Genomic DNA, 27,587 nt, shown 5'->3' with positions numbered 1-27,587 from the left:
TGACATCATTACTTCTGAAACAGAAGCAAAAAGAGCTGGGAAGAATAGGAGGATGCTGGGAGGGCATAGGTGGTGCTGTCAGTTGGATAGGTACTCTTAGAGTTGAATTGGTGATGAAGATTTAACTGAAGTTTTGGTCATCCTGTTAAAGGGAGAGAGGTGCAGGCTCCAGAGGACATCAGCTCCTCAGCCAATCTCCACATTTGTTATTTCTAACCTAATGTTGCTCTTCATCCTCATTTGCCAGAGGTTTCTTGAGCACCTTGGAAGATGTAAAGACACTAAAGACTTCTTGCCCTAATTATATTTCTGGCCAGCAGGTTCAGCCATTGGTTTTCTTGCTTTCTGAATTTGTTCTGATCTTAGGACAGTTCTCCTGCAGTTTCCTGAAGGTTGTGTTGTGTGAAATGGTTTGTTAGTCCACTTCAGGTTTATGAGCCCCTTTGTAATAGCTTGTGTTCAATGCTTGAATGCCTTAGAAGAAAGCAAGCTGCACTGGTCCCTGTGTAGTTGCAAAATATGGGTGTTTCAGATACAGAAGGGAGTGACCTGTGCCTGGGTATCTAGTACCTTTGTTTGAAAGATCCAGTATTCTTCAAGAACTTTTGGCTCAGACCTTCTATTTCTCTGAATGCTGTTGCTTCTGGGTTTTTTTTTTTTGCTTTTAGTTCAGGGACTGTAAGGGTACCTTCCCTTCCCTTCCCTTCCCTTCCCTTCCCTTCCCTTCCCTTCCCTTCCCTTCCCTTCCCTTCCCTTCCCTTCCCTTCCCTTCCCTTCCCTTCCCTTCCCTTCCCTTCCCTTCCCTTCCCTTCCCTTCCCTTCCCTTCCCTTCCCTTCCCTTCCCTTCCCTTCCCTTCCCTTCCCTTCCCTTCCCTTCCCTTCCCTTCCCTTCCCTTCCCTTCCCTTCCCTTCCCTTCCCTTCCCTTCCCTTCCCTTCCCTTCCCTTCCCTTCCCTTCCCTTCCCTTCCCTTCCCTTCCCTTCCCTTCCCTTCCCTTCCCTTCCCTTCCCTTCCCTTCCCTTCCCTTCCCTTCCCTTCCCTTCCCTTCCCTTCCCTTCCCTTCCCTTCCCTTCCCTCCCCTCCCCTCCCCTCCCCTCCCCTCCCCTCCCCTCCCCTCCCCTCCCCTCCCCTCCCCTCCCCTCCCCTCCCCTCCCCTCCCCTCCCCTCCCCTCCCCTCCCCTCCCCTCCCCTCCCCTCCCCTCCCCTCCCCTCCCCTCCCCTCCCCTCCCCTCCCCTCCCCTCCCCTCCCCTCCCCTCCCCTCCCCTCCCCTCCCCTCCCCTCCCCTCCCCTCCCCTCCCCTCCCCTCCCCTCCCCTCCCCTCCCCTCCCCTCCGCTCCCCTCCCTCCCTTCCCTGCCCTCCCTTCCTTCCCCGCCTTCCCCCCCTTCCCCCCCTTTCCCCCCTTCCCCCCCTTCCCCCCTTCCCTCCCTTCCTTCCCTTCCCTTCCCTCCCTTCCCTCCCTTCTCTCCCTTCCCTCCCTTCTCTCCCTTCCCTCCCTTCTCTCCCTTCCCTCCCTTCTCTCCCTCCCACCCTCCCCTCTCTTCCCTTCCCTTCTCTCCTTCCCTTCTCTTCCCTTCCCTTCTCTCCTTCCCCTTCCCCTTCCCCTTCCCCTTCCCCTTCCCTTCCCCCTCCTTTTTTTGAATCAGTAGCTGCATTGAAGATAAAAGCAAGGAGCTGCACAAAGACAACCTGCATCTCTCCCTCTATGTATCTATGAAATGCAGCTGTTGTCACATGTATGGTATTGGGATCAAAATGCAGCAGCCCTGTTCTGTACTCATAGTGTAGATGGCAGAATGTCTTAGATAGAAAATATCACAACTCTATATGAGAAGTGTCATGTTGCAGAAAGATTAACAGCCACAGAGAAATCAGATGGCACAAGTCAATAGACTGATACTCTGTGGCCAGCAGGACAAGGGAGGTGCTTCTGCCCCTGTGCTCAGCACTGGTCAGACCACACCTTGAGTGCTGTGCCAAGTTCTGGGCTCCTCAGTTCAAGAGAGATGTTGAGGTGCTGGAAGGTGTCCAGAGAAGGGCAATGAATCTGGTGAGGGGCCTGGAGCACAGCCCTGTGAGGAGAGGCTGAGGGAGCTGGGGGTGTGCAGCCTGCAGCAGAGGAGGCTCAGGGCAGAGCTCATTGCTGTCTACAATTACCTGAAGAGAGGCTGTAGCCAGGTGGGGTTGGGCTCTTTTGCTAAGCAAGCAGCAACAGAACAAGGGGACAGAGTCTCAAGCTGTGCCAGCGGAGGTCTAGGCTGGATGTTAGGAGAAGGTTGTTGTCAGAGAGAGTGATTGGCATTGGAATGGGCTGCCCAGGGAGGTGGTGGAGTTGCTGTCCCTGGAGGTGTTCTAGCAAAGCCTGGCTGAGGCACTTAGTGCCATGGTCTGGTTGATTGGCCAGGGCTGGGTGCTAGGTTGGACTGGCTGAGCTTGGAGGTCTCTTCCAACGTGGCTGATGCTATGATTCTTCTAGAGCTGGGGTGCAGTTGTATGCTTAATGTCTCTCTGCTCTGCAGTCAGATGTTATCCTGTTGCCAGTTACTCCTGAAAGCTTTATCAGAGAGCACAGAATTGTTTACAGCCATCCTAAGAACGTTAGAATGCTATCAGGACAGACAGCACAGTAGATTTTTTGAAGTAGAATTAATGTAAAGAGATCTGGAAAGCACACTTGACATCTTGGAACCTGCAGGGTATCCTGCACATTTTGAAGGCTTTTGTCAAAGAAAAAAAAAACCTCCCACAGTTGCTTCAGAGCCTTTAAAGACTTAATTTTGATTTTAAATTGCCTATTTGCAGTGTTGTCCTCCCACGCTGCCTCGTCACGTTCTGTATGTCAAAATGCACAACGGAAAAGGAAGCAGCTGTGGGGGGGGAAAAGAAAAACTCCAGTCAGGGTATCCCAGTATCACCAAGGTTGGAAGAGACCTCACAGATCATCAAGTCCAACCCTTTACCACAGAGCTCAAGGCCAGACCATGGCACCAAGTGCCACGTCCAATCCTGCCTTGAACAGCTCCAGGGACGGCGACTCCACCACCTCCCCGGGCAGCCCATTCCAGTGTCCAATGACTCTCTCAGTGAAGAACTTTCTCCTCACCTCAAGCCTAAATCTCCCCTGGCACAGCCTGAGGCTGTGTCCTCTTGTTCTGGTGCTGGCCACCTGAGAGAAGAGAGCAACCTCCTCCTGGCCACAGCCTCCCCTCAGGTAGTTGTAGACAGCAGAGAAGTTCAGGGAGCCTTTGGTGCTGGTGATCCTGCAGAGCCCTGACAGTTGATCAGGCTGTTTGTCAGTATTGCACACTAAGGTATTGTGGTAAAGAGAAGGATACAGACAGTTTGCTTCTGAGAACTGCACATTCTGCCCCTGTACTCTGCACTGGTTAGACCTCACCTTGAGTACTGTGTTCAGTTCTGGGCCCCCCAGTTTAGGAGGGACATTGAGATGCTTGAGCGTGTCCAGAGAAGGGCAACGAGGCTGGGGAGAGGCCTTGAGCACAGCCCTACGAGGAGAGGCTGAGGGAGCTGGGATTGGTTAGCCTGGAGAAGAGGAGGCTCAGGGGTGACCTTATTGCTGTCCTCAACTACCTGAGGGGAGGTTGTGGCCAGGAGGAGGTTGCTCTCTTCTCTCAGGTGGCCAGCACCTGAATGAGAGGACACAGCCTCAGGCTGTGCCAGGGGAAATTCAGGCTGGAGGTGAGGAGAAAGTTCTTCACTGAGAGAGTCATTGGACACTGGAATGGGCTGCCCGGGGAGGTGGTGGAGTCGCCGTCCCTGGAGCTGTTCAAGGCAGGACTGGACGTGGCACTTGGTGCCATGGTCTGGCCTTGAGCTCTGTGGTAAAGGCTTGGACTTGATGATCTGTGAGGTCTCTTCCAACCCTGATGATACTGGGATACTGTGATACGTAGAAGCTAATCCCCACGAAGGGAAGTGTTAGATCCAAGGGGGTGGAACAGGACTGACACATTCTCAGTATTACAAACCATGCTTGGAAATATCAATAGAATAGAAGATAAATTGGTGGGAAACCTTGCTGTGGTTTGGTTTAAATGCACCTTGCTGTGGGTAGTGGTTTAAATATGTCACGTTACATGCTGCATGCATGTCACAGCAAATGATAACCTAGTCATCATAGACTCACAGGATCAACCAGGTTGGAAGAGACCTCCAAGATCAGCCAGTCCAACCCAGCACCCAGCCCTGGCCAATCAACTAGACCATGGCACTAAGTGCCTTGTCCAGGCTTTGCTTCAGCACCTCCAGGGACAGCAACTCCACCACCTCCCTGGGCAGTCCATTCCAATGCCAATCACTCTCTCTGACAACAACTTCCTCCTAACATCCAGCCTAGACCTGCCCTGGCACAACTTGAGACTGTGTCCCCTTGTTCTGTTGCTGTTTGCCTAGCAAAAGAGCCCAACCCCACCTGGCTACAGCCTCCCTTCAGGTAGCTGCAGACAGCAATGAGGTCTGCCCTGAGCCTCCTCTGCTGCAGGCTGCACACCCCCAGCTCCCTCAGCCTCTCCTCACTGGGCTGTGCCCCAGGCCCCTCACCAGCTTCATTGCCCTTCTCTGGACACCTTCCAGTACCTCAACATCTCTCTTGAATTGAGGGGCCCAGAACTGGCTGGCTGCTGAACTACAGACTGCTTCAAAGCATGCACGTACTGAATTCATCTCAGCTAAAATTATCTGGCAAAGCAGAGTACAATTTCAATATGTTATAAATTTGGATTACTATCCCAGGCATATTTAATAATTAAGGAAAAATGACTCTTTTTGTCTTTCCAGATGCAATTGTGTGGAACCAGAACATCCTAGCAATAAAACCTTACGATACTGGCAGGACTACAATATATCTGCATCTGAGGTGCCATGGGGGAACCTAACTGTGTCAGTAAGTGAAATTTTGGTACTTGATGAATAAAGGCATCAGCATAAATAATTCTGTGTCTCCTAGTGCAGCAAGTTGAGTGGAAAAAAAATGCTGTGTTTTTTTTCCACTCATATTTGTTCAAATAAAGCATGAAATAGAGATGAACAAAGATCAATATAGGCCTTGTAGTATTAATCCCCTTTGGTAAGTGTTTTGCAGCCTTTGATAGTACACATGAAAGCAATTATGTGCATTTTGTGCCCTGCTTTGGAACCTTCTTGACATGCAGGAGATTGATTGAGACTCAGTCTAAACATGTCAAATGACAATGGATTTGTCCTAAACTCTACCAGGTGGCAAAATCTAAGTTTTCTTGTGTAGAAAGACTGAGGAACATTTATTTCTCTTAAAGCATTCTCACAGCTGTTTGGGTGAGAAAGAAGAAGGGCAGAAATACTGTATCACAGTATCACAGTATTATCAGGGCTGGAAGAGACCTCACAGATCATCAAGTCCAACCCTTTACCACAGAGCTCAAGGCTAGACCATGGCACCAAGTGCCACGTCCAATCCTGCCTTGAACAGCTCCAGGGATGGCGACTCCACCACCTCCCCGGGCAGCCCATTCCAGTGTCCAATGACTCTCTCAGTGAAGAACTTTCTCCTCACCTCCAGCCTAAATCTCCCCTGGCGCAGCCTGAGGCTGTGTCCTCTTGTTCTGGTGCTGGTCACCTGAGAGAAGAGAGCAACCTCCTCCTGGCCACAACCACCCCTCAGGTAGTTGTAGACAGCAATAAGGTCTCCCCTGAGCCTCCTCTTCTCCAGGCTAACCAATCCCAGCTCCCTCAGCCTCTCCTCGTAGGGCTGTGCTCAAGGCCTCTCCCCAGCCTCGTCGCCCTTCTCTGGACACACTCAAGCATCTCAATGTCCCTCCTAAACTGGGGGGCCCAGAACTGAACGCAGTACTCAAGGTGTGGTCTAACCAGTGCAGAGTACAGGGGCAGAATGACCTCCCTGCTCCTGCTGGCCACACCATTCCTGATGCAGGCCAGGATGCCACTGGCTCTCTTGGCCACCTGGGCACACTGCTGGCTCATGTTCAGGCAGGTATCAATCAGCACCCCCAGATCCCTCTCTGTCTGGCTGCTCTCAGCCACTCCGACCCCAGCCTGTATCTCTGCATGGGGTTGCTGTGGCCAAAGTGCAGCACCCTGCACTTGGAGCTATTGAACCCCATCCAATTGGACTCTGCCCATTGGTCCAGGTGGTCAAGGTCCTGCTGCAGAGCCCTTCTGCCCTCCAACCCAGCCACATCTGCCCCCAGCTTAGTGTCATCTGTGAGCTTTCCTGTTCAGTGACCATAGTTCTTTTTTATGTAGGCCATCAGTGTTAAGTATGTCTTAGCTGTGTAATTGTTTTTTTTAGGGGGTGGGCTGGAGTGTGGTGTGGAAATTGGTCAAAGGGGATGGGCACAAGTCTGGGGAGCTTGCATGGATGTGTAACTTGTTTCTAAGTGGTGCACCTTTCTAAGTTTAAAGTATTTATTACTGCAGGTTTGCCTTCTTTCAAGCAACATTTGCAACTTGATTAAAATGCCCTATTGAGATGAGGTCAAAACTTTTTCTCATGGACGGATCATTTAGTTACAGATAGAGAACTGAGTGCAAAATACAGCAAACTGAAGGGTTCTGTCCAAAATGTAACTGAATTAACCTCATTGTAGTGATGACCAAATGAAACACTTAAAAGCCACCTCCGTGGGCTGTCTGCAGCCAACACTTCTTACTTTCAAAGGCAGGACTGCTCAGGCCACACCTTGAGTGCTGTGTCCAGTTCTGGGCTCCTCAATACAAGAGAGACGTTGAGATACTGGAACATGTCCAGAGAAGAGCAACGAAGCTGGTGAGGGGCCTGGAGCACAGCCCTGTGAGGAGAGGCCGAGGGAGCTGGGGGTGTGCAGCCTGCAGAAGAGGAGGCTCAGGGCAGACCTCATTGCTGTCTGCAGCTACCTGAAGGGAGGTTGTAGCCAGGTGGGGGTTGGTGTCTTCTGCCAGACAAGCAGCAACAGAACAAGGGGACACAGTCTCGAGTTGTGGCAGGGGAGGTCTAAGCTGGATGTTAGGAGGAAGTTGTTGGCAGAGAGAGTGATTGGCATTGGAATGGGCTGCCCAGGGAGGTGGTGGAGTCACTGTGCCTGGAGGTGTCCAAGCAAAGCCTGGATGAGGCACTTAGTGCCATGGTCTGGTTGATTGGCCAGGGCTGGGTGCTAGGTTGGACTGGCTGATCTTGGAGGTCTCTTCCAACCTGGCTGATTCTCTGATTCTATGATAGCAGATGAGCTAGTGTGCTCCAATTATCAGTTAAGCAGGAGCTGCCTCCCATGGTTGCTCTCTGCCTTGATAGCAAGGACTGCTCCTCAACTCTTGTTGGTGTGGCAACAGCAGAGAGGAAGTTGAGAACTGCTGGCCTGAGGAATCCCAGCAATTCAGAATGAATATTCTCAAAATTGCAGCACACTCTTAAGAGCATCTGTGCAGGGGCAGACGACTCCTCTCACTTTCTCAGATCTCTGACAGTGTTTTTCAGAGTACATTTACAGCTGAGGAGATTTAAAATAACAGATTTTGTTTTAACTCTAGATGTAAAAGACCAGCTGCATTATATAAAATCCTTTAAAACTTCCCTAAAAGCAGATTACCACAACTTGAGTTGACATCAGTTGGCAGTATAACTGACCAACTTTTCCCATAGGTCTCTATAGTTGTCCAAGGCATAACTGGAGTGCCTCATACTTCCATGTATTTATTTCTTGCAAACATCAACTTCCCTTCTCTTGGCCTAATGATCTGCAGTAAAAAAAATTTAAATCCAGTTGTCTGTAAATATTTGCTCAGTGTCACCTCTCTGTCTTTTTTTTTTTTTTACTGCTCATTTCTTCCTGGTTACTTCTTGTGTCTGATTAAATGCTTTCAAATTGCTGAAGGTCCAGAATGGCACACTCTCTTCATGGCAGCACTAGGACCAAGATTTTTTTTCCCTCCCTCTATCCAGGACAAAATGAGCATGAGCAAATATTTATTCCAATGATGACAAGCTTCCTTTTCAGTATTGTAGAATCAACCAGGTTGGAAGGGACCTCCAAGCTCAGCCAGCCCAACCTAGCACCCAGCCCTGGCCAATCAACTAGACCATGGCACTAAGTGCCCCAGCCAGGCTTTGCTTCAACACCTCCAGGGATGGTGACTCCACCACCTCCCTGGGCAGCCCATTCCAATGCCAATCACTCTCTCTGACAAAAACTTCCTCCTAACATCCAGCCTAGACCTCCCCTGGCACAACTTGAGACTGTGTCCCCTTGTTCTGTTGCTGCCTGCCTGGCAGAAGACACCAACCCCACCTGGCTACAGCCTCTCTTAAGGTAGCTGTAGACAGCAATGAGCTCTGCCCTGAGCCTCCTCTTCTGCAGGCTGCACCCCCCCAGCTCCCTCAGCCTCTCCCCACAGGGCAAATGCTATCATCAAATTCTGTCTCAGGTCAGGACAAGCTTTCTACCTGTCATCCCTGAATCATAAGAATTTCTTCTAGTTTTTCTTTCATCAGTCAGAAATGAATCTTACTTTTACCATGTTCACTGTAACCCCAGTACAAATGGAAGCTTTTCATTCCTTTGTCTCTCAAATACATCCTATCAAATAGCAACTCTCAGGTTTTTTCAAGCCAGCCTTTGTTCAAAGCCAGAGTTCTTAGAGCATGCCAAGCCACAGTATTGTGACAAGAAGCCAATGAGCCAATGATCCAGTTAATTTGGTTTTAAAAGACCTTTATCTAACCGAATATTACTGCCTGAACTCTCTGATTCTGGGTGCTGTGGGTTTCTTTTTTCTTGCTTAGTGAGTGTGGAGAGAGGACTCACATTTTTAGAGCTACTCTGTTTCTCTGCTTGCCAGCATGGCACAAGTATGGCTTTAGACAACTACTGCTGGTACTGGGGAATTACTTAGATGTGTGTTTTACCCTACCTGCATTTTTGATTGTACACCATGTTGGATAGAATTCATGTTCCAGGTGATGGAGTTTGCTGCATTTTATCAGATCACTTTTTTAATGGGAGAGACAATTTGTGGCATGTGCTGCCCCCGTGTGGTGTGAGATGGGTTGGTCTCCTCCTGAGTTGATGTTCATATTCACTTAGCTTTCTCCTGCATTCTTAGCCTGTGAAGTTAAACCAAATAACTCAGCTCTTGAGAATGCATCAGGAGCAACTTTTTCCTTGCTAGCTTTTGAACATCGCTCTCCTCTCGGAAGCAACTGAGAAGCGCAAATCTGTGCTTTCAAACAGCAAGCAAATGAGTGTATTTGTTCAGTTTGAAATAGATCTGGTTCTATCTTAATGACCTTACAGTATAGAATCATAGAATCAACCAGGTTGGAAGAGACCTCCAAGATCATCCAGTCCAACCTAGCACCCAGCCCTATCCAGTCAACCAGACCATGGCACCAAGTGCCTCATCCAGGCTTTGCTTGAACAATCCCAGGGATGGTGACTCCACCACCTCCCTGGGCAGCCCATTCCAATGCCAATCACTCTCTGTGCCAACAACTTCCTCCTAACATCCAGCCTGTACTTCCCCTGGCACAACTTGAGACTCTATCCCCTTTTTCTGTTGGTGGTTGCCTGGGAGAAGAGCCCAACCCCCACCCAGCTACAATGTCCCTTCAGGTAGTTGTAGACAGTAATTAATATTAATGACTTGATACTGGTTGATAAAAGGGATTCTTTTGAGAGGTTCAGAATTTTCTATGCAGACTAGATACAAGCATTAGGTGTTTTAAAAGAATAAATAACAATTATTTTACTACTACTATTTTTAACAATACTACTAATACTATTAAATAACAACAATAATACTACTAATATAATTACACAGTCTCAAATTGTGCCAGGGGAGGTCCAGGCTGGATCTTAGAAGGAAGTTGTTGGCAGAGAGAGTGATTGGCATTGGAATGGGCTGCCCAGGGAGGTAGTGGAGTCTCCATCCCTGGAGGTGTTGAAGCAAAGCCTGGATGAGGCACTTAGTGCCATGGTCTGGTTAACTGGCTAGGGCTAGGTACTAGGTTGGACTGGATGAGCTTGGAGGTCTCTTTCATTCTCATTGATTCTATGATTGCTTTCCTCTCAGAAGGAATTAAGAAGTGCAAATCTGTGCTTTCAAACAGCAAACAAATGAGTGTATTTGTTCAGTTTGAAATTAATCTGGTTCTATCTTAATGACCTTACAGTATATTAATGACTTGATACTGGTTAAAAAAGGGATTATTTGGAAGGCTTCAAAATGTTCTATGCAGACTAGATACAAACATTGGGAGGTTTAGCTTTTAAAAGAATAAATAGCTACCAATTATTTTACTATTACCACTGTTATTAACAATAATAACAATACTAATATTGCTACTACTACTACTATTTAACAATATTAATACTAGTACTAATTAACAATAATAATAATAGATATAGTCTCAAGTTATGCCAAGGGAGGTCTAGGCTGGATGTTAGGAGGAAGTTGTTGTCAGAGAGAGTGATTGGCATTGGAATGGGCTGCCCAGGGAAGTGGTGGAGTCTCCATCCCTGGAGGTGTTGAAGCAAAGCCTGGATGAGGCACTTAGTGCCATGGTCTGGTTGATTGGACAGGGCTGGGTGCTAGGTTGGCCTGGATGATCTTGGAGGTCTCTTCCAACCTGCTTGATTCAATGATTCTATGGTCCAGTTGATTCAACAGGGCTGGGTGCTAGGTTGGACTGGGTGATCCTGGAGGTCTCTTCCAACCTGGTTGATTCAATGATTCTATGGTCTAGTTGATTCGACAGGGCTGGGTGCTAGGTTGGACTGGATGATTTTGGAGGTTTCTTTCAACCTGGTTGATTCTATGGTTCTATGCTTTTATGGTTCTATGATTCTAATACTACTACTAATACCTGCTTGCAACATGGGGAACTGACTGGAAAGCAAGCAGCAGTGCAAGCATGGCTGTTTCTCAGAGCAACACTACTTTGTTCTCCTTGATAGGAGTGCAAGAAGTTTCACGGAGAGTTTGTTGGACGAGCCTGTGGTCACCATGGCCCTTACGTTCCAGATGTCCTCTTCTGGTCTGTCATCTTATTCTTTTCTACAGTCACACTGTCATCCACCCTGAAGCAGTTCAAAACCAGCCGATACTTCCCAACCAAGGTGTGTGCCGTTTGGGTAACTCAGGAGTTGCCCTTAGTCGCGTCTCAGCATGAATCCCACCCACGCTGCAAAGGCAGTTGCCTGCTGCTGATGTGGACACTGTGTCTTTCTTAGACAGTTGTATCAGAATAAGCACAGCTTTAGCCTGTGAATACAGAATGGTTTAAAACAGTGAAGAAAAGGGTTTAATCACACATGAGTGCTGCCATTAAAAGTGTTGTTTCTCTCCATGCTTGCAGGTGCGATCCGTTGTCAGCGACTTTGCTGTCTTTCTCACTATTCTCTCCATGGTTTTAATTGACTATGCCATTGGGATTCCATCACCAAAACTTCAGGTTCCAAATGCTTTTAAGGTAATCTGTTACTAAATTGGACTGCCTTGTGTTATTTTGATAAATTAGTGTGCCATACTGAGCTTAGCATCTATTGTTTTTAATCACCAGAGGTGAGTGATGTTATTCTGAGTTTTTTGTGTTCCCCAAGTACCTCTCTGATTAATGGCCCATGAAAGTGAGCCTCTCCCACTTCCTAATGCTTCCCAATGTGTGAGGACCGACATGGCTCAAATGACACAAACTCTAGGCTACTGTAATGTCAGCCCAGAAAGCCAACCAGAGCTTGGGCTGCATCTGGAGAAGTGTGGCCAGCAGGTCAAGGGAGGTGATTCTCTCCCTCTGCTCTGCTGAGACCCCACCTGGAGTACTGTGTCCAGTTCTGGAGCCCCTATTACAGGAGGGATGTGGAGATGCTGGAGTGTGTCCAGAGCAGGGCCAGGAGGATGCTCAGAGGGCTGCAGCAGCTCTGCTGTGAGCGCAGACTGAAAGAGTTGGGGCTGTGCAGGCTGGAGCAGAGGAGGCTCCCAGGTGACCTTCTTGTGGCCTTCCAGTATCTGAAGGGGGCTACAAAAAAGCTGGGGAGGGACTTTTGAGGCTCTCAGGGAGTGACAGGAGTGGGGGGAATGGAGCAAAGCTGGAGATGGGGGGAGTCAGGCTGGTGATGAGGAGGAAGTTGTTGAGCATGAGAGTGGTGAGAGGCTGGAATGGGTTGCCCAGGGAGGTGGTTGAGGCCCCATGGCTGGAGGTATTTGAGGCCAGGCTGGCTGAGGCTGTGGCCAGCCTGATCTGGCCATGGCACAGGCATTGGCACTAGCTGATGCTTGTGGTCCCTTCCAACCCTGACTGATTCCATGATTCTATGTTCTGTGGCTCCTTCCAAATGTTGGGCTTACCGTACCAAATACAACTAAGTCTTTAATATCGCAGGCAGTTTTACTGTATCTAACTTAATCTTTCTGGTATCAGAGGAAATTGGGATTTTTTAATAGGTTAATTCTTACACAGATTGATTTTAAAGGCAACCATATCCCAGGAATGCTTCTGTATGTATTTTTGTGCAGTTGAAATGCAAATAATGCACAACCTTCTGACTGGTCATGTATGACTCTGTTCTTACAGCCCACCAGAGATGATCGTGGCTGGTTTATCACCCCTCTGGGGCCTAATCCTTGGTGGACAGTGATAGCTGCTGTAATTCCAGCCCTGCTCTGCACTATCCTTATCTTTATGGACCAGCAGATCACAGCTGTCATTATCAATAGAAAAGAACACAAACTAAAGGTATGAAATCAAGTAGTTAATTCTTCTCTGTCATTACCTCATTGCTGTGTACAACTACCTGAAGGGAGGCTTCAGCCAGGTGGGGTTGGGCTCTGCTGCCAGGCAAGCAGCAACAGGACAAGGGGACACAGTCATAGGTTGTGCTGGGGGAGGTCTAGGCTGGATGTTAGGAGGAAGTTGTTGGCAGAGAGAGTGATTGGCATTGGAATGGGCTGCCCTGGGAGGTGGTGGAGTCACTGTGCCTGGAGGTGTTGAAGCTGAGCCTGACTGAGGCACTTAGTACCATGGTCTGGTTGACTGGCTAGGGCTGGGTGCTAGGTTGGACTGGATGAGCTTGGAGGTCTCTTCCAACCTGCTTGATTCTATGATTCTGTGAATATGCCTTCACCTACTGGAGTTTGCTAGTTCACTGTATGTTATGCAGCACTCCAGATTCTCACTCTGTTTCTCTGTTGGTCTGTGCAGTACTACCTGTGCCATGTATCAGTGATTCACTGCCTTAGAGAAGTCCTTTTAAATGTACTTTGGAGCAGAGATTCTGAAGTGCTCTCCTCTGTGCTTTATTGAAAGTATGATACCCATTCACCTAAAGAAGGAAAACCCTGGAAGTTAACAACTGCCTCAAGAACCATGATACAATTGCCTTTCAGATACTGACTTTAAAAAACTCTGCAGGGCTTATTTTGTACTGTTGAGATTTTTTAAGTCCTTTTTATTTTTGCTTCCTCTCTTCATCCTTCTCTGTGGTTTGTACTTTTTTTCCCCTTCTTTTATGCCCTTCCTATCTTAAAGAAGAGAGAAGAATAAAACTGAGCTTCATAGAGGCACAATGGGTTCTTAAAACAACACAGGACAACTTCCTGCTCTGTTCTCTAACACTTTAGTTGCCTACAGATGGAGAGAGAAAAAGGGACATCACCCCTCTGAAAAACTGTTGGGCAAAATCTAGCAGCAGGTTTCTGTACATGTATATGCAGGAAGCTTAGGCTTTTTTTTTTTTGACATACTTTTAATAAGCAGCAATCCAATCCCAAGTTGCTTTAGCAAATGCATTTGCAACCTTCACTTTGCACTGCCTCTTCTTGGATGATTGTGACATTTGATATGTTCTTTTTTTGCCCTCTTTGTCAGCCTGGCTCTTCATGTCAATCCATAGCATTGCATGTGGTTCACTTGACAGATGCAGGAATTTGCTGCCAAGCTTTGGAATGTGTTTTTTCAGCACTGGCATCTGGGAGTCAGATGGTCCTGCTGGCTGCCCCCTTGTCTTGCTGCGTTTTAGTTTTCCTGGGGTCTGGTGTAGCATCACCTGTTGCTATCCTTCCTTTTCTTCCCATATGTCAGGTTCCTCAGATCATGTATGAATGTGAGGAAATGCTCTCGGATTCTGTATGCATTAGCAGATACATTCCTCATAAACGTGTCAGAAGGTAAAAAAAGGTGTCTCTGTGAGGGTTTAGGATTAAACTCCTTTCTTTGGGTGCATTGTGCATGTAGCTAATATCTGCGCTTGACACAGCTCTTGAGTGTGTCAAGATGCGTCTTGGAAACGAGACTGAGGCACTTTGGGGAAGCCAGGGAAGGGTTGGTGGAGTTTACTCTTTTAATTTGCTCTCTCTGAATTTTCCTTTTCAAATAATGCAAGCAAATAAGATGGCATTTTCCTTTTGATACGTGGCTTTACATTTTCATAAACCCAGACGCTTCCCATTTTAGAAGTAAAAGTTGTCTTCAGAAAGGAATGATTTGTTTGCTTCCAGCTCCTTTCCCCCTCTTTTTTTATACTTCCCAGAGCAAATTTTGAATAGTGCACATTTCAGCTTTTGGCAGTCTCTCTAGCAAACCCTTCCAAGTTTAGTTGAGTTACTTTTTTTATGTCAAAAGGCATTTGCATGGGTTTACAGGCAAAATTATGGCTCAACATATTCACATTGTTTGCATGAACATCACTGTTTCATCAGACCATGACACTGGATTCATTGCCACATTGCAAAGTTCTGGGGAGGTAACTGCTTGACTTCTGAGAGGAAAAGAGCTTCAGAGCCTGCTGGGAGCTATGTGGTGGTCCTGGATACTTACTACCATTCTGAGCAACCCTCAGCTATGGTAGCAGATGTCTACACAACCGAGCTCGATGCAGAGAATTGGTCATTTTCAAGTGCAAGTTGTATTTGGAGGCTTTTCAAGTGCAAGTTGTATTTGGAGGCTTTTAAATGTATCTAAGCTTTGCCCAAAGAGCTTTATCCACTGCTATGAAAGAAAAGCAACATCCTCCTGTTGGTGTATTTACAAAGCACTTGACTACTGCAGAGATGATCCAAGGGTTTTGTACTGACATCTCATGTGAGTGTTTATATGAGACACTCACCTTCAGTACTTACTACCTGTAAGTATTGAATAGGGAAAGCAGCAAAACAGCACCCAATCATGAGTATTATTTTATAGCTTAATTTGATGCACAGCTTGGTTGTAGTTTCTCTTAATTTCTAGTTCCCTCTTAGAGAAGATGAAAGTAGGCTAATGAAAACTTGCTACTGTCACATGCTTACCCTCTAGAAACACTTTAGAAGTACCCTTGTGATTTTTATGGCCTCTTATAACATAGACTGACTTTGCAAATGTTAAGGTTTCTTTTTCATGTAGGAAAGGATCAAGCTGCCTATTTTTCTGCCTCCTGTGTAAGCATGGATGGAGGGGCTGTTAAAATGAATGCAGTGCAAAGTTGTCAACGGAGCAAAGTTCTGCTTGCTGTTACCCACAGAAGAGGTTTAGTTTAAAGAGGCAATGTGTGTGTGTGACTCACACTGGTAGCTCTTTTATAAGCAGAAATGGTTTTTTGGTGCTGCTTGTAAAGGGAATTTATGAGGTGTACACTAACTCATAATTGGAATGAGTGTTTTCACACAGAGGATGTGAGGAATGGACTCAAGGAGCACACTGAGTCCAACCCCCCTACCAGAGCAGGACCACATTATTAGTGTTAAACATTTCTTGTCCACTAGTAGGAAAATTCCCTTCAGAAAACCATTTTGCCATCATTGCTGACCCAACTTGGGTAACATGGAGAAGAAAGCTACTTTTTTTCCTGCACAGGGTTTAGAACTGCCTCTTCACTATTCATTGGGAATGCCTGCCAGTGCTGTTGTCTTTCATCCAGAGATCACTTTAATTTAATTTTAGTCAGTAAGTTTGCAGATGACAGCAAGCTAAGAGCAGGTGTTGATCTGTTGGAAGGTAGGACACCCCTGCAGAGGGACCTGGCCAGGCTGGATGGGTGGGCAGAGGCCAATGGGATGAGATTGAACAAGGCCAAGTGCAGGGTTCTGCACTTTGGCCACAGCAACCCCAAGCAGCACTACAGGCTGGGGACAGAGTGGCTGAGAGCAGCCAGGCAGAGAGGGAGCTGAGAGTGCTGGTACATAGTAGGCTGAAGATGAGCCAGCAGTGTGCCCAGGTGGGCAGCAGAGCCAACGTCATCCTGGCCTGGCTCAGGAGTAGTGTGGCCAGTAGGATGAGGGAGGTTATTCTGCCCCTGTGCTCAGCACTGGTCAGGCCACACCTTGAGTGCTGTGTCCAGTTCTGGGCCCCTCAATTCAAGAGAGATGTTGAGGTGCTGGAAGGTGTCCAGAGAAGGGCAACGAAGCTGGTGAGGGGCCTGGAGCACAGCCCTGTGAGGAGAGGCTGAGGGAGCTGGGGGTGTGCAGCCTGCAGAAGAGGAGGCTCAGGGCAGAGCTCATTGCTGTCTGCAGCTCCCTGAAGGGAGGCTGTAGCCAGGTGGGGTTGGGCTCTGCTGCCAGGCAAGCAGCAACAGAACAAGGGGACACAGTCTCAAGTTGTGCCAGGGGAGGTCTAGGCTGGATGTTAGGAGGAAGTTTTTGGCAGAGAGAGTGATTGGCATTGGAATGGGCTGCCCAGGGAGGTGGTGGAGTCACTGTGCCTGGAGGTGTTGCAGCCAAGCCTGGCTGAGGCACTTAGTGCCATGGTCTGGTTGATTGGACAGGGCTGGGTGCTAGGTTGGGCTGGCTGAGCTTGGAGGTCTCTTCCAACCTGCTAGATTCTATAATTCAGATATCATTTTGCTTTTTCTTGCTGTGACTTCCTTTTTCTGTCTGTTTGTTTCTAACAGAAAGGCTGTGGATACCATCTTGACCTACTCATGGTGGCAGTCATGCTTGGAGTGTGCTCTATTATGGGACTGCCGTGGTTTGTTGCAGCCACCGTTCTCTCCATTTCCCACGTGAATAGCTTAAAGCTGGAATCAGAGTGCTCTGCTCCAGGGGAGCAGCCCAAATTTCTTGGAATTCGGGAGCAAAGAGTCACAGGGCTCATGATTTTTGTCCTTATGGGCTCATCTGTCTTTTTGACAAGCATCCTAAAGGTAATCTGGGGAAGTAAGGGAAAGCTGAAGGACTGCATTGGAGATTTCATTGCTGTAACCCCTGACATCTGTGATCCTGAGGGCCCTTTCCCAGGCACATTCCTAACCAGCACAGTGTTATGCAGTGGTACTCTAAAGTGGAATTCTCATTGGAGGTTACTCTTCCCCTGTACTCAGCACTGGTCAGGCCACCTCTTGAGTGCTGTGTCCAGTTCTGGGCTCCTGAACTCAAGAGAGATGTTGAGGTGCTGGAAGGTGTCAAGAGAAGGGCAACAAAGCTGGGGAGGGGCCTGGAGCACAGCCCTGTGAGGAGAGGCTGAGGGAGCTGGGAGTGTGCAGCCTAGAGGAGGCTCAGGGCAGAGCTCATTGCTGTCTGCAGCTCCCTGAAGGGAGGTTGTAGCCAGGTGGGGTTGGTCTCTTGTGCCAGGCAAGCAGCAACAGAACAAGGGGACACAGTCTCAAGTTGTGCCAGGGGAGGTCTAGGCTGGATGTTAGGAGGAAGTTGTTGGCAGAGAGAGTGATTGGCATTGGAATGGGCTGCCCAGGGAGGTGGTGGAGTCACTGTGCCTGGAGGTGTTCAAGCAAAGCCTGGCTGAGGCACTTAGTGCCATGGTCTGGTTGATTGGCCAGGGCTGGGTGCTAGGTTGGACTGGATGATCTTGGAGGTCTCTTCCAACCTGTTTGATTCTATGATTCTGCATAATAAAACTAAGGGACATAGAAAAAAACCCTTGTAATGCAAACCTGGCCTGACCTGTAGTACATGAAGACTCACCCTTGTGTGTGCTTAGTGTTTTAGTAGTTACCAGGCTGCTGTGAAGGCTGTGAGAGTTTTACCACTGCCTTTGGTAAGAGCAGGATTTAGACTTGCACGCTGTCATAGTGGAAGCTTTTAGAACTTTAGCTTCCCTGCAGTATTTTATTAAGTATCCTTCAAACCTTCACTTTGAAGCCTTCACTTTGAAGGCAGACAGAATGTGCACTTTGACTGGTTTAATGTTTAAAATGGATACTCATCTATGGAAATACTCCTTTACCTACACACTGCATGCAGACAGCCTGAACATCTCAAATAGCCTCTTAGACCATAATTCCACAGAAGCAATTTGCCAGTTTTGAATTGCTTACAGCACAGAACATTTCTTTTAGAAGCATGAAGTATTTTGTGTGCCTTAAACATTTGTTGGAGGCTTACAGCTTTACTATTCACATGTCCTGTGAAGAGGCTCAGGAGTGACCTCATTGCTGGCTACAACTACCTGAAGGGAGGCTGTAGCCAGGTGGGGGTTGGTCTCTTTTGCCAGGCAAGCAGCAACAGAACAAGGGGACACAGCCTCAAGTTGTGCCAGGGGAGGTCTAGGCTGGATGTTGTTGTCAGAGAGAGTGATTGGCATTGGAATGGGCTGCCCAGGGAGGTGGTGGAATCGCTGTGCCTGGGGGTGTTGAAGCCAAGCCTGGATGAGGCACTTAGTGCCATGGTCTGGTTGACTGGGTGCTAGGTTGGGCTGGATGATCTTGGAGGTCTCTTCCAACTTGGTTGGTTCTATGATTCTATGGTCTAGTTGATTGGACAGGGCTGGGTGCTAGGTTGGAGTGGATGATCTTGGAGATCTCTTCCAACCTGCTTGATTCTATGATTCTGTGCTCTCCTCCTGAGTGATCTTTTGCCTAAGGAAGTGGAAGCATCTATCAAATGCTTTAATATTTTGTGTAGTTCTGTTACCCTTTTGCTTTATACTCTGAGAGGAACATTATTAATTTGTAATTGACTCTGAATTTACAACTTGTCTGATTAATGCAGGCATATGGCACTCTGAACAGTTCAGAATGCCTTTCTGTCTAGAAGCCTTTCAGATTGTTACATGCTGTTTAATATGCTCTTCCCTTTCTCTGCTTGTTTGTGCAGTTTATTCCCATGCCAGTGCTTTATGGAGTGTTTCTTTACATGGGTGCTTCATCTCTAAAGGGAATTCAGGTAAAGTGGCTTTATGAAGGCTGTTACTGATGATGCTTTCCATAAAATGTGCAGCTGTTCTTATTATCTTCTCTGCATAATCTTAAAGGAGTGTTGCCAACCTTAACTTCTGGAAAGTGACTCACTTAAAAAGAAAAATGGATTCTCTCTAAATGGAGTATTCCCTTTAGGAATTGTGCTCCATTTTTTTGGGTAACTTTTAGGTGCTGATTTTTCTATTCTCCCTTCTTATTAAGGGAATTTCAGCTGGACCTAAATACCTCATGAGTAACAATATCAGGAGCTCTTCCCTCTCCTCTGCCTCCCTGTTCACTTGCTTGCCTGTTACTTTTTCATCTTCCAAGTTAGTGTCTTTGTAGTAGAACCCTTGATCTTGAACTTTGTCTGTATGAAGCTTTCAGCCCTAAGACTAATTTAGATGAGAAGTGGAACTGTTACCAAGTCCTGTGCTACTTAAATTCTCCACTCAGGGATGAAGCTAGGAGCAGGTGTTGATCTGTTGGAGGGTAGGAGAGCCTTGCAGAGGGACCTGGACAGGCTAGATAGGGGAGCAGAGACCAATGGGATGAGATTGAACAAGGCCAAGTGCAGGGTTCTACACTTTGGCCACAACAACCCCAAGCAGCACTACAGGCTGGGGACAGAGTGGCTGAGAGCAGTCAGGCAGAGAGGGACCTGAGGGTGCTGGTAGAGAGTAGCTGAACATGAGTCAGCAGTGTGCCCAGGAGAGCCAATGGCATCCTGGGCTGGCTCAGGAGCAGTGTTGCCAGCAGGACAAGGGAGGTTCTTTTGCCCCTGTGTTCAGCACTGCTCAGGCCACACCTTGAGTGCTGTGTCCAGTTCTGGGCTCCCAATTCAAGAGAGATGTTGAGGTGCTGGAAGGTGTCCAGAGAAGGGCGACAAAGCTGGTGAGGGGCCTGGAGCACAGCCCTGTGAGGAGAGGCTGAGGGAGCTGGGGGTGTGCAGCCTGCAGAAGAGGAGGCTCAGGGCAGAGCTCATTGCTGTCTACAAGTACCTGAAGGGAGGCTGTAGCCAGGTGGGGTTGGTCTCTTCTGCCAGGCAAGCAGCAACAGAACAAGGGGACACAGTCTCAAGTTGTGCTGGGGGAGGTCTAGGCTGGATGTGAGGAGGAAGTTGTTGGCAGAGAGAGTGATTGGCATTGGAATGGGCTGCCCAGGGAGGTGGTGGAGTCACTGTGCCTGGAGGTGTTCAAGCAAAGCCTGACTGAGGCACTTAGTGCCATGGTCTGGTTGATTGGGCAGGGCTGGGTGCTAGGTTGGACTGGATGATCATGGAGTTCTCTTCCAACCTGATTGATTCTATCACTCTATGACTCTACAGCTCATTTTGATGCTTAAAACCCCAATCTTTCAGCTTTTTGACAGGATAAAGTTATTCTGGATGCCTGCAAAGCATCAGCCAGATTTCATCTATCTGAGACACGTTCCTCTAAGAAAGGTCCATCTCTTCACTGTAATCCAGCTGAGTTGTCTTGTGCTTCTGTGGATCATAAAAGTTTCAAGAGCTGCCATTGTCTTTCCTATGATGGTATGAAATACTTTTTACTTCCTTTAGAAATCCTTTTGCACTTGTTGGGAATTATTTAATTGACAAAGAAAAGGTGGGTGGGTAATTAAAATATTGCTTTGATTCAGTGTTCAAGAGCAATTCACACTACAGTATGTAAGTAAGGGAAAACTCTGCATATGAGCACTAGTTTGAGTCAAGGTTGCACTCTGTTTATATGTGTGGATACCCCAACTGTATTTTCTCTCAGTGGAAGTTCTTCTCTTAAAAAGTGAAAATGGCACAAAGGAAGATGTAGAGCAGGTCAAACCCTTCACCCTGCTGCTAGCAGAGAGCCAGTCAAGGTTTTGAACACACCCCAGAAAAACCAGTATGACATTTTAAAATACAACTGAAATCAACATGCTGCAATATTTATTCCTTATGCTCACTGAATGTCTGATAGCAGAGTACTGATAGGTGAGCTGGTCCATAACCTGCAGCACTGAACAAGCTCAGTCTGTTTCTAGGCTTTCCATGTGGTCTCTTAGTCACTGAAGCTGAAGCTTTCCACTGGGCAGCACTACAGGATCAGGCTGTTAATATTGAACCCTGGTTTCTGACATACATGGTGCAAAAGAAGGTGTAGAGCAGGTCAAACCCTTCACCCTGCTGCTAGCAGAGAGCCAGTCAAGGTTTTGAACACACCCCAGAAAAACCAGTATGACATTTTAAAATACTCCAGTGAAGAGCAGCTCTGCTGTGAGCACAGACTGAAAGAGTTGGGGCTGTGCAGGCTGGAGAAGAGAGGCTCCCAGGGGACCTTCTGGTGGCCTTCCAGGATCTGAAGTGGGCTACAAAAAAGCTGGGGAGGGTCTTTTTAGGCTCTTAGGCAGTGACAGGAGTGGGGGGAATGGAGCAAAGCTGGAGGTGGGGAGAGTCAGAGTGGAGGTGAGGAGGAAGTTGTTGAGCATGAGAGTGGTGAGAGGCTGGAATGGGTTGCCCAGGGAGGTGGTTGAGGCCCCATGGCTGGAGGTGTTTGAGGCCAGGCTGGCTGAGGCTGTGTGCAGCCTGCTCTAGGGTAGGGTGTCCCTGGGCATGGCAGAGGGGTTGAAACTGGCTGCTCCTTGTGGTCCCTTCCAGCTCTAACTGATTCTGTGATTCCATTTGATGCTTTTATTTAAGGAGTAGTACATTGCTTAAGGAAGATTATTCATTGCAGTGAGGAACTTCAGTAGCATTTCATTGTGTGTCTTGCTGAAATGAAAGGAAAATCTCTTCTGCTGAAGTGATCTCTGCGATGATGTCACTGATTGGAACCAAATGATACCTACGGACCTCAGTGGTTGTTACATGCTCCAAGCCATGCTTCATCTCAAGGAGATGATCCAAATTAAAGAATAAAATTCTGGCTAGAGACTGTGATCACTTCTGAAAGTATTTCTTTGTGAGTGTAATTTGTATTTCACTTGCTTCATTCCCTAATGCTCTGGCTTGGCATCTCTGCAGGTTCTTGCTTTGGTGTTTGTCCGAAAGCTGATGGATTTCTTCTTCACTAAGCGGGAGCTCAGCTGGTTAGATGATTTGATGCCTGAGAGCAAGAAAAAGAAGCTGGAAGATGCTGAGAAAGAGGTGGGTCATGGTTTCAGGTTTGAATTCTGGGGTTGTTTTTTTTTTTTGGTGTGTAGCACTTAATCATTTTCTCCTTCAGATATTTAATGAGAAACTTACTGCCTGCATCAGGCAGAGTTGTTAAAGGTATCCAAAGTGTTGTGTTGTCCTACTTTACAGGAGTCCTTTTAAGGTTGCAAAGTTAATAAGCTTAGATGGGGATGTCTATTAGATGTAGATTCTTGTCCTGCCATACTGTCATATAACATAGTCTCTGCAGCACTCCTGAGATCCATTCAGGTGATGAACCTGTCTGTACAGAAGCCCTCAGATGTCTGGGGCACTTGGATGCTGCATTGGGACTGCTCTTGTTCCTGCTGGGGATTCTGAGAAGAGCATGGCAGAATGTAAGGTATGGCATGTCCCAGCTACATCTGAGCCATACATAGGTCACACCACCACTTTGTGTCCCCTCCACTCAGCAGGGTCATAATCCTGTGCAGCATCTCTGTTATGCTCCAGGCCATCATTTTCCTTCTGCTACTGCAGGAATTTACTTCCACTTGCCAATGAAAAGTCAGTGGCACTGCTTACCTCTCTTAACCAAATCCTTAGACTTACAGCCTGTGGCACTACCACCCAGGTGACTGTTTAGCATCATCTGCTTTCAAAGAATATTCATTTCAGATAACTTCTTAGGAGCTTGATTCAGATTCCTACATGTTTCCACTCAGAATGTTCCTCTATTTTGACAGTTCCTCTAGTTGACTGGTCTTCCTGATAGCAGCATTCTAACTGGTTTTGCATCTGCTTGGCAAGACTTCTCATCTGGCTTCTGCTTCATAAATTGCCTGTTGGAATATCATGTGAAACTGTGGGAATAGAAAGTAACTTCCTGGCTAAAGGATGGAGTTCTGCTCATAGTATCAACTGCCTGATACATGTGAACTGTTAGGAAACTGTTGGACACTGGAATGGGCTGCCCGGGGAGGTGGTGGAGTCGATGTCCCCGGGGCACTTCAAGGCAAGGTTGGACGTGGCACTTGGTGCCATGGTCTAGCCTTGAGCTCTGTGGTAAAGGGTTGGACTTGATGATCTGTGAGGTCTCTTCCAACCCTGATGATACTGTGATACTGTGAAACCTCTGTACTGGGCCCAAGTAAATGAGGGGCAAGTCTCAGTGGAGAAACACTAACTGCAGGAGCAGTAGGTAGACTCTCTGGATGCCAGCCACATGTCCTGCATCAGCACTGTTGTGTAGTAGCATGGTGGTGGGAGGTGAAGGTGCAAGTATGCCACATAGCTATTGTCCAGCTGTGCTCACTTCCAGGCAGGAATTGTTTCTCTGGAAACAACTGTGCATATGACCTCTGAGATGCCCTCAAGACCTCTGCAAAAGCTTGGGGCTCAGGAGATGTGACTTTTGGTGTCACTGCAGAAGTTGGACAATGTGAATGGTTAAATCAGCAGTGTATCCTAGGGGATATCCTGGGATGTGATCTGAGGCTAGTGAAGCAGTGTGGGGATGGATTCCCACTGGTAAATCTATTTGCAGAAATAGGACATGGACTAATAATTTGAACATGAGAACTAGATTTCTCTGCCTGTAGGAGTTTTCTGTCACCTGGAGAAGGATAAATTGGCTTTCTTGGACACATCCAACATACTTTCACAGGATCACAGGGTGTTAGGGGTTGGAAGGAACCCAAGGAGAACATTGAGTCCAACCCCCCTGCCAGAGCAGCACCACACAATCTAGCACAGATCACAGAGGAACACATCCAGACAGGCCTTGAAAGTCTACAGAGAAGGAGACTCCACAACCTCTCTGGGGAGCCTGTGCCAGTGCTCTGGGACCCTCACAGTAAAGAAGTTCCCCCTTGTGTGGAGCTGGAACCTCCTGTGCTGCAACTTACACCCATTGCTCCTTGTCCTATCCCAGGGAGCAGTGAGCAGAGCCTGTGCCTGCTCCTGACCAGCACTCAGATGTTTATAAACATTGATTAAATCCCCTCTCAGTCTTCTCTGCTCCAGACTAAGCAGCCCCAGGTCCCTCAGCCTCTCCTCATCAGCCATGCCCTCCAGTCCCCTCATCATCCTCATAGCCCTACTCTGGACCTTCTCCAGCAGATCTCTGTCCCTCTTAAACTGGGGAGCCCAAAACTGAAGGCAGTATTCAAGATGAGCTCTCAGCAGGGCAGAGTAGAGGGAGAGGAGAACCTCCCTGGATCTGCTGGACACACTCCTCCTAATACACCCCAGGACCCCATTGGCCTTCTTGGCCACAAGGGCACATTGCTGTGCCATGGTTGTTACCCACCAGCACCCCCAGGTCCCTCTCCACAGAGCTGCTCTCCAGCAGATCAGCTCCCAGCCTGTATTGGTGGAGTTTGTTATTCCTCCCCAGGTGCAGGACTCTGCACTAGTCCTTGTTGAACTTCATTTGGTTCCTCTGTGCCCAGCTCTCAGCCTGTCCAGGTCTCTCTGGGTGGCCGCACAGCCTTCAGCTGCATCAGCCAAGCCTCTCAGCTTGGTGCCAGCAGCAAATTCGAATACAAACTTGAAAACTCCTAGAAGAGGTTTTGGGAAAAAGGTTTTTCCCTAGGTGATAAACATCTCAGGGATTGCTCACTCTTCAGTAGGTCGCTGTAAAACTGCCAGGCTGAAATTCAACTGCATGAGTCATTGTTTTCCTCCTTGAATCGCAGCAAACCAGAGAGGGTTGTTCCATCACAGTATCTGTTGTCATCACAACTCAGAGTAACCAAAAGTAATCAAGGTAGCTCACTTCTTCTGGGTCTGGTTCATGGAAAGGATTCCTTCTTGTCCTTCTGTTTTGGTTGTATGTCACTTCCCTTCCCAGGTTGGATTAGGATGGCATCAGGAAACGCAAGCGGGGAAAATCTACCGCTGTGACTTGATTTCATTCACTGTCGATTTCTAGAGGTTATTTTTTACCTATTTTGGCATTTCTAAATATTTGGAGCTATTATTAAATCTGTTCAACTGTCAAAAAACTTCTGAAGCTGTGAAGCCTGGAAATGACAAAAAATTCACCAGTAATAAAACTTCTGACATGTAGCCTAAGGAATTAATTGGAGAGTTGCTATCACACGGCTTTTAAAAATAGAAGTGTCCTACCCACAAGAATATTCAGAAATACAGCTGACAAGAGCTGAAACTTCTTTGATTGGATCCTAATTTCATCACTTAGGTTGTGGTTTGTATTTTTAGCCCCTGTTTTTTCCAAGGTTTTTGTACATTTCTAGTGGATTCTTATCCATGCCTTCTCCTCGCAGACCTCCTTTGGAAACCGCTCTTAGGGTAATCAGTGAAGCCTCTCGGAGGCAGGAATGCACAAAGGGACTTTCTTTAGGCTGTCAGGGAGTGACAGGGCTAGGGGCAATGGAGCAAAGCTGGAGGTGGGGAGAGTCAGCCTGGAGGAGGTTGTTCAGCATGAGAATGGTGAGAGGCTGGAGTGGGTTGGAGGCTGGAGGAATTTAAGGCCAGGCTGGATGCATCTGCAGCCAGCCTGCTCTAGGGTAGGGTGTCCCTGCCCATGGCAGGGAGGTTGGAACTAGATCCTTGTGGTCCCTTGCAACCCTGACTGATTCTATGATTCTATGACTTCTCCCTCTTGGAGAAAAAAAAAAACCCATTGTGACTTTAAAAATGATTGCAATAGTAAAACTTAGACAAATTTCTATGCAGAGGGACTTAAATTCTACTCTTCTGGAACACTGCACAGGCTCTTCCAGCTAATAGCAGTTGTGTGTGATGCATGTGAAGTTTTAAGTGATGTGCCAAAGAACAGTAAGCTCTCTTTTTGGAAGAGCCAACTCATGCTTTCAAGCAGGCACCAGGGTGAACTGTTACTAAATGGCCTGGGACAGAGCTAGTTTTCTCCCTCATAATGGTTTGCTGCTCTGTTTTGGGCTTCTGATAAGAGTAATGCTGATAAATACACTGTTGTTTTAATGGTTGCTAAGTCCAGGACTTTACAATTTTCCCCTGCCCTGCAGTGAATGCAAAATATTTTCAATGTCAAACATTTAAAGAGTTGAAAAATACCATTAAGAACTTCAAGATACTTAAAAGGGGAAAGAATATTGAAGTACATAAATATCACTTTTCACAGCACCTTGTCCTGTCTCTCATAGAAATTCTTTCCTTCTAGGAAGAGCAAAGTATGTTAGCAATGGAAGAGGAAGGGACTGTTCAGTTACCACTAGAAGGACATTACAGGTAAAATATCCCTTTGCTCTTTTAGGTGAGTTGCAATTAAACAAAATCAACATGCTGCAATATTTATTCCTTATGCTCACTGAATGTCTGATAGCAGAGTACTGATAGGTGAACTGCAGCACTGAACAAGCTCAGTCTGTTTCTAGGCTTTCCATGTGGTCTCTTAGTCACTGAAGCTGAAGTTTCCCATTGGGCAGCACTACAGGATCAGGCTGTTAATACTGAACCCTGGTTTCTGACATACATGGTGCAAAGGAAGATGTAGAGCAGGTCAAACCCTTCACCCTGCTGCTAGCAGAGAGCCAGTCAAGGTTTTGAACAGAAAAAAGAGTATGACATTTTAAAATACTCCAGTGAAGAGCAGCTCTGCTGTGAGCACAGACTGAAAGAGTTGGGGCTGTGCAGGCTGGAGAAGAGGAGGCTCCCAGGTGACCTTCTGGTGGCCTTCCAGGATCTGAAGTCGGCTACAAAAAAGCTGGGGAGGGTCTTTTTAGGCTCTTAGGCAGTGACAGGACTGGGGGGAATGGAGCAAAGCTGGAGGTGGAGAGAGTCAGAGTGGAGGTGAGGAGGAAGTTGTTGAGCAGGAGAGTGGTGAGAGGCTGGAATGGGTTGCCCAGGGAGGTGGTTGAGGCCCCATGGCTGGAGGTGTTTGAGGCCAGGCTGGCTGAGGCTGTGTGCAGCCTGCTCTAGGGTAAGGTGTCCCTGGGCATGGCAGGGGGATTGGAACTAGATGATCCTTGTGGTGCCTTCCAACCTTGACTGATTCTATGATTCCAAGATCCCATCTGTGTGTGGTTATAAGTGAATCAAGAGGTGTCCAGTGTAGATAAGGCATGGTGCAGGGTCGAAAAGCTGTGTTAGAGATTGTAATAACAGACATGGGCACCCAATAAGGGCTTACTTTCTTGTAGGTTTCAGTAATAAAGTTCTTACTGATTTGACCTATCTGCTGAGAGTAGCCTCTGTATTAATGTGAGCTCCTAGGCACACTGAGTCTCTTCCTTTTTAACACAAAGTTACCCTAATGTATTCTAAGGCAAATAATTGTCTCTCTGAAAAATCCCAGCCAATTTCTTACATCTGATTCATCACAGTTTCTAATGGTCTGGGTTTTTTCTTCTTTCTGCCTTTTTTGTTGTTGTTGTTGTTG

General features: G+C 47.4%; 1 protein-coding gene across 7 annotated transcripts in view; it reads left to right on the top strand.

Moving 5' to 3' along the window:
* SLC4A10 (solute carrier family 4 member 10) overlaps positions 1–27,587 on the top strand; it is a 193,056-nt gene that overhangs the window by 152,849 nt on the left and 12,620 nt on the right. For all 7 annotated transcript variants that reach the window (XM_064164139.1, XM_064164112.1, XM_064164124.1 and 4 more), the window contains 9 exons: positions 4,796–4,901; positions 10,945–11,106; positions 11,346–11,459; positions 12,561–12,722; positions 16,849–17,100; positions 19,007–19,075; positions 20,450–20,623; positions 22,091–22,213; positions 26,370–26,437. In XM_064164139.1, the coding sequence (XP_064020209.1) occupies positions 4,796–4,901; positions 10,945–11,106; positions 11,346–11,459; positions 12,561–12,722; positions 16,849–17,100; positions 19,007–19,075; positions 20,450–20,623; positions 22,091–22,213; positions 26,370–26,437 (1,230 nt within the window). The remainder of the gene's footprint in view (positions 1–4,795; positions 4,902–10,944; positions 11,107–11,345; positions 11,460–12,560; positions 12,723–16,848; positions 17,101–19,006; positions 19,076–20,449; positions 20,624–22,090; positions 22,214–26,369; positions 26,438–27,587) is intronic.

The sequence above is a fragment of the Pogoniulus pusillus genome, chromosome 2 (assembly GCF_015220805.1).
Source record: "Pogoniulus pusillus isolate bPogPus1 chromosome 2, bPogPus1.pri, whole genome shotgun sequence".
NCBI lineage: Eukaryota > Metazoa > Chordata > Aves > Piciformes > Lybiidae > Pogoniulus > Pogoniulus pusillus.
Note: the sequence above shows the minus strand (reverse complement) of the source record. Positions and strands in the feature narration are given on the sequence as shown.